General features: G+C 43.9%; 1 protein-coding gene across 1 annotated transcript; it reads right to left on the reverse strand.

Moving 5' to 3' along the window:
• Window positions 1-491: 491 nt before the first annotated feature.
• On the reverse strand, window positions 492-8,560 carry LOC109481901 (neuronal acetylcholine receptor subunit alpha-10-like). Its single transcript, XM_019784529.1, has 7 exons — window positions 8,530-8,560; window positions 6,504-6,628; window positions 4,140-4,184; window positions 2,381-2,490; window positions 1,461-2,008; window positions 1,167-1,285; window positions 492-953 (listed from the first exon to the last, which is right to left on the reverse strand). Exons 1-7 carry the CDS (start codon window positions 8,558-8,560, stop codon window positions 573-575), a joined length of 1,359 nt encoding a protein of 452 aa, XP_019640088.1. The 3' UTR covers window positions 492-572.
• Between the last annotated feature and the right edge of the window lie 2,651 nt (window positions 8,561-11,211).

Here is an 11,211-nt window from a genome sequence, read left to right on the forward strand (position 1 = left end):
TCGTGTAACAAGGATAAACTATAATCATCAGGCAATATAGTGCATAATGCATATCTAGTTTCTATGTTAGGTACCTATTGGAAGATATTTCTGTATGCTAAACTTACTCAGAGTATATTTACTTAGTATGGATTAGGCTTACCAATCTTAGTAGTCACTGCCACCCTCGCAGAATTCGGTGTTATCAATCATACACTTATCAGTCGGACTTATCAGGCTAATGCATGTTATGATATCATACTTGAAGCGTGACTCCATCTACTGTTGCACTGTCAACTCAGTCTCAACTCAAATCTTCTTTCTGCCGATGTCATATGGTATTTTCTGGCGAATTCCTTCTCTGTTTATTTTTACATCCTCACTCCCAGGTGAGATTAGTCATCGGTGTAGAGATGAATGTCCTAGGGCCCTATGCCCACTAGGATAAACTTGTCCCAATCGATCCTAATTGATTCGCTTTGATCCGGCTTCAAGCCGAATCGAGCCGGATCGACGCCGGATCAAACAGGCTCAATCCGGACAATCTTATCCGAGTGGGAATGGGGCCTTAGAGTGTACTTTCTGGTTGTGAATCAGGCCGCTGTGGCGAATGCGATCAGACACGACGTTGCTGTGACCAGGTACAGGAGCATGCAGATGCGGTCCAGCACCTTGGCCAGGCTCCTCCACTCCCTCTCCAGGGCTCTGTTCTTCTCCACCCTGCGCGCGTGCGTCAGCAGTCCCGCCAAGTTCTGCTGCACGCACTGGAGATTGTCCACCATGTGATGGAGGGCTAACGTGGTCTTGTCGTTGGAGTTGGTGGTGTTGTCGTTGTGCTGCTTGTTGCTGTCCACGCTGTTGAGCGTGGTGAGGTCTGGCGGGCTGTACTCCCCCGGGCTGTCGGCTGACTCCGCCAGGCTCTGCTTGGAGAGGTCTCCCATCAATAGCAGGGTCGCCACGTACTTCAGGAACACCTGGAGAACGACATGTCAGACAGACACGTGTTATTCCATACGGTAAAAAGACAATGGAGGTTACTACTAAAAGGACGATTTACAGGAAGCGTTGTCCTTTGCCAAAGGACAGAATTACTTGAAAGTTCGGTGCATCTAGGAGTTGAAGAAGGAAACGAAAGCAAGTGAGAGACAGATAATGAAAGTCAGTAATAGAGAAAGGAAGTAACGAACCTTCCTGGACCAGTCCGGTATGGTTCTGGCTCCCATGGAGGAGTCACAGGCGTACATGACGAACACAGACATGCCGAGAGACACGGCCATCAGGATCATCGTGATGATCACAAACCTCCCTGTGGACAGGAAGGAGGAAAACTCAGTCACTGCTTCGCACAGCTGGTTATGAGTGCGGTTCTAACTTACACCCATTGAACGTAGAATCATTGTTTCTGGCGAAGATAAGTGAAAAAATGTAAAGACGAGTAGCTGAAATAGCTACGTTATGCCTGACAAAAAGTTAATCCTTACCTATCCATGGTAAGTTGTCGGACTCTGGTAGCACGTCGGTCAGGACAAGTTGGAACACCACCATGGACAGCAGCAGCGATACCCCGAAGGACAGTTTCTCCCCGCAGTTACTCGGTAAGAAGAAGGTGGCCGTCATGACAAACGTCAGCAGCAGGCACGGCAGCAGCAGGTTGAACACGTAGAACGTCGACTTCCGTTTCAGGACGAGCCGGAACGTCACGTCAGCGTAGGGCGTCCCGATGTTGAAGTCCTCGCCGTACCAGATCATGTGCCGCTTTGCCTTGAAGGAGCCGACTTCCCACTCGGGGTGCACGATGAAGCTCTCCAGGCTTCCCTCGTCAGCCATGCTGCGCATGTCTAGCTCGTTGCCGCTGTGGATCCACGGCCCGAACTTGAGCACGCAGGTCTGAGTGTCGAACGGGAAGCTGGAGACGTCGAGGTGACAGGAGGACATGGTGACGGTGGGCATCTCCCACAGCACGTACCCCGTACTGTACACCTTGATGTACGTGTCGTCAGTCGACCACCCGTTGAAGTATGGATCAACACTGAACAGACACAAAACATTCAGTGCCAATAAGATGCAACGGATACAAGCTGATTGGCAATATTACAGTTTCCCAGTGGTTAGTTTATTACAAGATCTAGTTCTTGCTGATACCATACGGTAATTTACTACGAGCTGGTGTGTTGCAACTAAGGAAGTTTGCAAAAATACCGACTATACAGGCACAAATACAACAGCTAGCATGGATATGACAGAAAGTTACTTGAACTGGTGAGAACTACAGCGCATGGCTGCTAAACGACAGAGGGAATGGAAAACCAAAACCGTTTTGTACAAATGAGAGATCGATGGCAACTACAGAGAGACAAGAACTTCACAAAGAAAACATCTCTGAAGAAACCACCGCACTCACTTTTGATACAAGACGATGTCGGGTTTCCATATCTCGGCTGCCGGGAGAGTGAGGGCCTTGAATCCGCCGAACTCCTCGGGTTCCCATGTGAGGTGCGAGTCGTTCCAAGCCTGCGGACCGCACACATATATGCACAGACGTTAACAACATCAAAAACATCAAATCTATGCTACTAACAAACGGATAGAAATGAACTTACACATACATGTACGAGCGGTACATGGATAAATCAACATGTTGAATCTAACGTGAACACTACGTTCTACCGCGCGGTCTAAACATGCTTTGATGTATTTGCCTATCTGTACACAGTAAGGGTTACCTCCTTCTAGGATGTAATCGAACATCAATTATGGGATGGATTGTAAAAAGTTGTTTTGTACAAGGTACACATTGCGAGGTGTACTCGGCAAAATTAAACTCGAGAGATTATTTAAGCTGATGAAAAGGGTTAGGATCCGAGGGCATTATCTAAACGTCTTTTGTCAATACTAGACTTTGACTAACACATTTTTGCCTTGATGGAACTTACGCAATATAGAATACGTCGATGTATATCGCGGAGGCAATGTGTTACGAAAGAGCATGAAACACGTAAACATCCCACAGTGGGATACATTTGATTGATATAGTGATCGAAGTGCTTCATCAGCAATGGTCAATAAAAGTATCCATGCAATGAACACATATGGGACCGGTATGATTGTACATCTTCATTTGATTAAACGATCCATCGACTAATTTTGTTCATTGTAATAGTTCGAGTAACAGTCATTCTGTTCCCCACGACAATCCCAAATAATGTATGACTCTTTGTACTCAATTTACCAGTCACGTAAGTTATAGGACAAATGGACAGTAAGGAATTGTTCTGCTGTGATCGTGCAAATTTATCAAGTAAACAATGTATCCGTCATTTGATTGTATCCTAATAAAAACAGCAGGTGCTTCATACAATTCGAGCTTGTATATATGTTAAATGTCCATTTGTGTTTAAAACTGTTCGTAGTTACTATATGTAAATTTGTGCCTAGTCGATTCAGTAAACCAAAATTATTACAATTTTATACTGACGTGTATACTGATGTCGTCAGAAACGTGAAAGACTTTGAAGGTAGAGAAATAGCTCGTTGATATCGGGGATCGGTGTATATAGAAACCACATCAGGATGCAGCAGATTTTAAGTTTAAGCTCAACAAGGTGCACCCGTGTCCCTCCGGTGTGATTATTTCCAAGACACCCATCTAAGACTTAATGAGAATCTCCCCTGTGAGTAGGACAGTCATCAATAACTCATCATCGCTCTCATTTCTGACAGGTGATTTCCCCGAGGACAGTTGTTATGGATCCCTGCCATGGACACACCTGATACGGACCAACTTTTCTCCACCCCGGGTCAGCTCCCCTGGTAACCTCCATTTCTAATTCATACATCAGAAACTGCAAATTAACGACCTGCAGGACTCAAATCGTCCGTGTCGCCTTTCTTCCCGACTTTTGGTTTGATCACTTGGTCACTTTGAGGGGCTTTTGATACAGTCAACCGGGCGTCAGGACGACCTAATTGCTGCCCAGCTGTTCCTAAAATAGACGATGGAATCGATTTTCAAGAACACTAATGCTCACCAGTGTTTATATAGAGAGAGGCTTTTTGTAGAAAGTTCGCTGGCTACCTTATGAAGTCGTTATCACTGGATTATCTAGATGCTAGATCTGTTTTCAAGCTGCTGAGACGAAGTCATGGGTGTCATTACTTACCATTGTCATCCATATGTTTGCAGTCAGGGTCTGGTGCTTTTCGTTCTGGGCAGGACAGAAGCAATATTTAGTCAACAGGGTGAAAGTAATGTTGATACATGTACTGACAAATAGCCATGATGATACTAACTAAGCGTGTTCTCCACTCTGGTGTATACCTAAACTAAGTTATATTGTTACAGGCCATTGTAGCCCAACTAGCGAAAAACACAGGACTCCATATGGGAAACCTGTGCCATCATATCCCCTGTCCCATCCACCACCATACATGTAAGTATGTTTAAAATCTCATTCGTAACTTTGGGACAATGGCAGTGCTGACGGAGTGACCGATTTCGACTTTATTCGTCTTTCTAGAAAAGCAGTTTTAAGAATATGTTGAATCTTAAATCATAAAATGGTTTAAAAGTCATATGACGCAAGACGGATCTGTCATCAGAACTGAAAGGTTTTTTTCCATATCCAAAAGGCTATAGTTATTGCGCAGTCCCTTGGGAATAATGAACCTACATTAATAATTGCACTCCAGGCAGCACACAGGTAGCAATTGTGAGATTGGTATCTTTTCCATTACGACTGTAGAGTTAGGATATTGCAGGCTGGCATGGCGCTGTTATTTACGGGACTGCGTGGTGCGGAAAAGCATGATGGTCGCGTGACGATTCAGCTGATAGATCTCTCTACTCTTGGTAGATTGCCATGTACTTCATCGTCATTAGTAGGCACTCAGGGCGGTTCACGTGAGGGTAGGCACTTTATATGATATGGTACGCATCTGATTGTGCTTCAATTTCTCTCAAGCAACAAAAATAGCCTCCGTCCCGTTGCAAAAAGTTGCGCTATGTAACGGGAAGAAGAGTGGGTACACGACAGCTAAATAAAACAAGCCTATAAGCCCGGTGTCTAGTTTATCGCGGTTTGGGCGGGCTCTCTTCGGAGCTGTAGTAATTCCACGCCGCGGTTTGCTAATCAACTCCACTTCGGGGAACCACTACAGGCCCGAAGGGAGCCCGCATACACCGCGATAGACTGGACACCAGGCTGAATCCTTTGGATGTGTCCACACGTTGATCAGCGTTGACAAGATAGTTTAGCACACTGGAGGTGCTATCCTTTTGGTTAAATCTTGTGTCCACGTTCAGTTAATAAAGTAGACAGTTCGCCACGAGCGTACCCTCTGTATTGAGTAATGTTTGACAAAGAACTGCACCAAGGTCAATGGAACCTAGCGGTTCGCACTCAAAGCGGATTTCTTTTCAATCTAACAGCGCGAACGATCAAATGAATTGAAGCGGTCAAAGACTGGATAAAGTACCAAGGGCATGGAGTATCCTCTAATGAAGCTTCAAGGACATTGCGTCATTCTCTAATGATCTGCAATTATGACAGATCCGCCTTTGCTTCCACCATCCAATTGAAACTGCCGCCTCAAAAGTGTAGCAGAACTTTTCAAAGTGGGAGGAAAGTTTCGTAACATAGCCTATTCCGATCACGTCTCGCCCTGCTCCTGTGTGGGTAATTACCCCACAAGAGACGAGGACTCCACAGGTGGCTACACGTCCAGAGAACACTGACAGGTGCCAGGGCGAGATTTCCTACATGATTAATTAGAACAGATCCTCTGCTGGGGTACTGGGACCGGCAGGTCGTACACGTCCTATCGGGGTCAGTACTGCTCGATGATGGGGGAAGACTCTGGGGAACCACTGAGGACGTACAGAACCTCCCAACTAACACTTAAAACGATGTTTAGCAGTAGTAATGCAAGAGACCTCGTCAGAAGCTCACAAGAATGAAACAAGTTGAATGCTTAGAGCTTTTTCCGATAACAATTATCCAAGAGCTAGTTGATGTTCTCTTGATTGGAAAGATGGTCTGTTTCTGTTCTCCTTCTCCTTATTGTTGCGAATCGTATGCAAAGAGAGTTTCCTTTTGCCTGGACGCTTGTTTCTCAGTATCACTGCCAGACTAAACTGTGCAATACCCGAATGTATAATAATCTGAGTCAATCTAATAAGAACCTTTGTCACCCTGGACACACCTGCAGTAAGGACTTCAAAAAGTCAAAGGACTTCAACAAAAACAAGTCGATGTCTTTGCAAGAAGGTGAGAGACTGAGACAGAAAATCGAATCTCATTCTTGGTAGTTATTTCGACAATCAATGGTGAAAATCGTGAAAAAGTAGAACAGAACTCAAAGATTGTAACCACGCGTAATGTAAGAGAAAACTTTGGCACTGCTTCAAAGGTTGGTCCAAGTACGGACAAGTTTGATGTCCCAAGTTGGGATGAGGTATGGCGTATGTTGCAGAGGATCAATACAGGGTCACACCCCGTGCTACAAATCAAGAACAACAATCTCACCATGTCAATGATGTGCGTCAGGGTAACCCCGATCTCCACCATCAGGATGTCGTCCGGCGCTTTGACCGGTCTCAGCGCCTTGTTGTAGTGGTTGAACAGGTGGTGGTATAGCCGGGTACCATTTTCTGAGGGATGCGGGAAAACTTTCACCGTTTGTTCCAGACAATAGTTTAATCAAAATTGTCAATATCATATATTTACAAACTGAAAAAGTCTAAAATAAAAGACGCTCGTGATGTCAAATCTAACTTCTCGGACATCAACTTGTACAGCTTTTGACTGGCAAATGATTGTTTATAGCATACAAACGTCGTGTAAATAAGTACTATAAAATAGAGTCAGTGATATCCTAAACGTTGTAATTGATTAGAAATACATACTACAAGTTGCTCCTTTATCCATCTATCACGCCTGAGCTTTACTGGAAGAAAGACCCTATAGCTAGCCTATTAATCACTGGGAGTGAATCTATATATTGACTTGTAGGAATGAACAGGTGTTTTTCACCTCACAGGTAGTCTATTCATATTAACGACGCATGGGCACAGCTAGACATTTAGGGGGTTTTCCCAACGAGTAACGTATCAAAGTATATTTTGACGACATATTTTGAATGAAGACAACATGATGCTGATATAAGCTTTGAGCGCTATGCCTAAACAGAATTTGGCAACGTTTTCTGCCTGCGTCTTTTCTCTGACAATTCTCCGTTTAGAAAACGGTTACCCTGTCAGATCCAGTCACGAAATCAGCAGTGGCAGTTCCATTGGTTAATGGCCTTCCTGATTGCAGAGCCTAACAGCAGGTCGATAACTCGCGAGAAGAATGTCCTAACTACCGTACTGAACAAAGGAAAGTTAATGAAACTTCTATATCGCCACACTGGTTCAATGATTGACGTTACTGTACAAACAATGGCGTCTATGTCTTTGACTGAGTGTTGTAGACAGCAGGGGCGACAAGGCCAAGGGCAGGTTAGTCGTCCGAAATCACCGTGGTTTGGAGATGATTACTCTCCAAGCTGAGGTTGGTGGTGAACATTGTGACCTTTCTACGAGTATCATATGCCCTTTCCTTTTTCTGAGAGAGAGTAGGAGATGATTACGTTTTTCAGGTAGTGCTTTACGTGCTTACTGACAGGTACAGTTAGTCCTAAAATGATACTATTGCCACTGGCAGTAGGTCTCTATAGAATATATATTAGACCTTGCAACATATTTGAAAGACGTATAAGTCACCCCAGGGTCCACGCGCATATTACATGTAATAACCAAGTACGGCGAGCGCAATAAAGGGCACTTAGTGACAGTATTGCAGGGCGCTTTATAGCAGCACAAAAGGCCATTTTATGGCCGAAGCTTGTTACCAGGGGCACCTTGGGAACTGATTAAGTTACCATTCGCGAAGCTGCGACAAGATGAAATGATGGACCTGGCGTACAATCATTCCTGCGTCATAGTTGACCGGCGGCTTAGAAGTGTCTGTAATTGAGATCTTCCTGCTTTTTCCATCGCATTTAACGTTAATGAAAGTTTTAAATGAATGCTAGTGCGTCAGAAATATAACATTCATGTCTATGTATTTGGTTCAGCGTAAAGTGCAGCTGTTTGTTATTCCTACCAGATATTATTGACCGTACACACATGCGTTTGACGTAGGACGTCCGAGAAGTTTGGGGCAATTTTCTCAGCTATTAGACACAGGAATTATCCCTGCATACTTACAGAACTGCAGTCCGCACTGCAATCTATACTCTGAATGTCTGTTCGGGAAGATTGTTGTTAATGCGAAAAGAAGACGCCGCACTTCCGTGTCGGATTGGATCCACTAAAAGGAAATTTATCAGAACTCCGCAACACTGAATTACCCAACTTTTCCGTTGAATGTGTCTCTGTTAGTTCCTTAGGATCGGAGATTGAGCGAAAGTGTAAGCCAGCGGGCAGTTCTCTGCTGAAGGATGGAGAATATTCTTCCACTAGTACTTGTAATGGATGCGCAATATGAAGCCATTTCTAGAAATTCTGACCTTTCCCGCCAAGTATTCCATCATCAATCATGCGGAACTTTGGATATATCACGGCGATCGATAGCATCAGACTAGCTTCCTAAGTGAAGACCATATTTCTGAAGGTAGTGTTATTTTGGTAATAGCTTCTTGAGACCCGACGCTTTCGCAAGACAATATAATCATCCACTTTTGTCGTCGCTGAATTATTACATATAATGACATAACGAGTGTACAATAATGAATATAATTTCTTTGAGCCGCACTTAATTTCACAGTTATACAATCCAAGCTGTATGACAAATCTGTCCTTATACTCCTCCCCGCACTTCTTAGGTTTTTCAAGTGTTCTTTTTAGTTTTTGTTCACTTACTGTGGGTCAATTAAAAAGTAAAGATATGCTATATAGGTTCTATTCAATACTACAAAACGTCCTTCGCCTGTATTTGGATCGCTTTGTGAGCAATTGATATCCGTGTTGTTATCTGACATTCCCATACGTTGCCTGTGACTAGTGTAGAGTGCACATTTGCGATATTAGAACATTGTACTGGAGGCTAGGATCTATAGCGAACGGGTTACCGGATGATACACAAGACATTATGAAGAGCTGATGCTTTCAAACGGCTGTGTGACCTCCACAAGGTCCTGCCTCAATCCAAAGTCGCGACGCTTTCGTCAGTTGGAACCGATTTTGTCAATCTCAGGTACTTTTCTATTCCGTCTGAGACTGTTCTTCTGGAAATGAGGCATATGGACGGACGGTGAGGGATAATTGTACACTATATGTCATACTCTACCGCCAGCGGAAATGGCCAACTTCCAGATATTTCCAGCCATCATAGGAACGTTCGATATACTGTGGTAGCTGTGATGGTGATACAGGGTATCATTTATTTAGTAAACTAGGCTTAGTCGAAACTATATGACGCGGGTTTATCAATTATTAAGCAAACGACGTCATTTCGATCAATATGTTCTACTTGTAGAATAGTCTTTCCTATTAATTTCACTCCTCTCTTAAGCGCATTCTTGATAGTTTAGCTATACCACTATACTTACAACTACATCTTACAGGTATGGACAGAGCACACTGCTTGGATGCTGTCTATAGTAATTCGCATCGGCACGGCGGCATTCATTGATAGCTTAAGCTTGTTAAAGAAAAATGCTGATGTATCTGTACTGAGGGGATCTGACACGAAGCTTTGCGATCGTCCTAGAACATGCCTAAATTAATGTTCAGCGTCCATAATGTTGCACATGGTATTTACACCAGCAACTCTGATAGAAGGTCGCAAAATGACAAATGAAAGGTCAAATCGCTGAAACAAACCTGAGTTTGAAATTAATAAGATTGTATCATCATCGCAAGAGGACGCATGCTTATGATAGTTCAGAAAGGTAATGTTATATATAATAGGAAAGGGAAGAACTCACCCCTCGCAGCTAGACACCTGGGATACCACCAGCACTGGAAGAACAGAAAAGACCACAGGAAAACTTTCCACAGTTCCATCCCGGATCCCGGCGTTCTTGTCCCTGTTCAGGTTGGGGGATGTGGGAGAGAAATGAGCGTCAATACAACTGTTGATGCGCAATCCGTACTGCGCATGCTGCCATAAGCTCTGAGCCAATGACATCTCATCCCTGACGAGCTGAAATAATGCGGACTGACGCAACCGTTATTTTTGAAACCAGGCAAGCGAGACCGAGTGATAGTCTGTATTCTATTCCCGATGGTCTGCTGGTCCTAGTTACACCTTTAGTCAAAGCTGATATTGCGCACGATCTGATGAGTACGCCAGAGTGCTACTTAAGCAGAAGGTATGAGCTGCCGGTCTCATCACGCCCAGCACACTGCCGGGGAAATCACTATTATTACATCCTTTTAGTTGCATTAAGGCCACATCATTGAGCAAAGTGCACACACAGGAATCGTTACGTTACTGTAATGAGAGTGGATAGAAAAGATCTGCATGCTAAAACAACGTCTAACCTTTCAGGCAACGAGGACAAATGCCGTGAGTACCGTATACTCCATAGTTGAAAAGAGGCTTACTCACATTCGTAATCTTACTTACTTTTATTGCTTAGTTTTACGGTGAGCAAGGTTAGCTTTGAGCTAGAAACAGAATATCCTGTCAAAAGAGGTAACATATTCACCGGAACAGTTGCCAGTGTAGAGTTGGCCGGCATGTGTGGACTCTACCATTATTTAGGAGAGATCGGCCTGTCTATCTATGAGAAAGTTTGGAGCCAATCTGTACCGATGTAATACGTCATGTGGTGCGTGGTGGATAGGGTGAGGCCGAAGGTGAATGGCCCCGGCGGCTCCTGGCTACAGTCACCTTTGCCCTGTGATCTACTCAGCGTGCGTCACCGATGATTTGTTTGAAAAATAATAAAAAGATATTCATCAAAATGAAAATTCTGTATTCCACGGCGTCACATATAATGAATCAGCCTGAGAGTTAATACATAAAATGCGTTTCGCAACGTGGCACAGGCTTTAGAGCATTGCAATTTTTTTCATTGGTCAGAATTCTTCATTATGTTTCAGTAGACGGTTCCCAGGAGCAAATTCTTTAAATGTTATAATTTTTGTCCGCAACCATGAAATATATTGGGTGTATTGGTATAATTGGCTTCAACTTTTCATTCATCACATAAATAGGTTAAGATAATTGCGATCCCCTGTGG

The sequence above is a fragment of the Branchiostoma belcheri genome, unplaced genomic scaffold, assembly GCF_001625305.1.
Source record: "Branchiostoma belcheri isolate BF01 breed outbred unplaced genomic scaffold, Haploidv18h27 scaffold11, whole genome shotgun sequence".
NCBI lineage: Eukaryota > Metazoa > Chordata > Leptocardii > Amphioxiformes > Branchiostomatidae > Branchiostoma > Branchiostoma belcheri.

Excerpts from the sequence above, each read along its gene's own strand:
- LOC109481901 (XM_019784529.1), bottom strand. The coding sequence starts at position 8,560 with ATGATTGATGATGGAATACTTGGCGGGAAAG. Across the intron at positions 1,286-1,460 it reads CGACAACTTACCATGGATAG|GGAGGTTTGTGATCATCACG; the intron begins GTAAGGATTAAC and ends TCCTGTCCACAG. Across the intron at positions 954-1,166 it reads TACCGGACTGGTCCAGGAAG|GTGTTCCTGAAGTACGTGGC; the intron begins GTTCGTTACTTC and ends GTCGTTCTCCAG.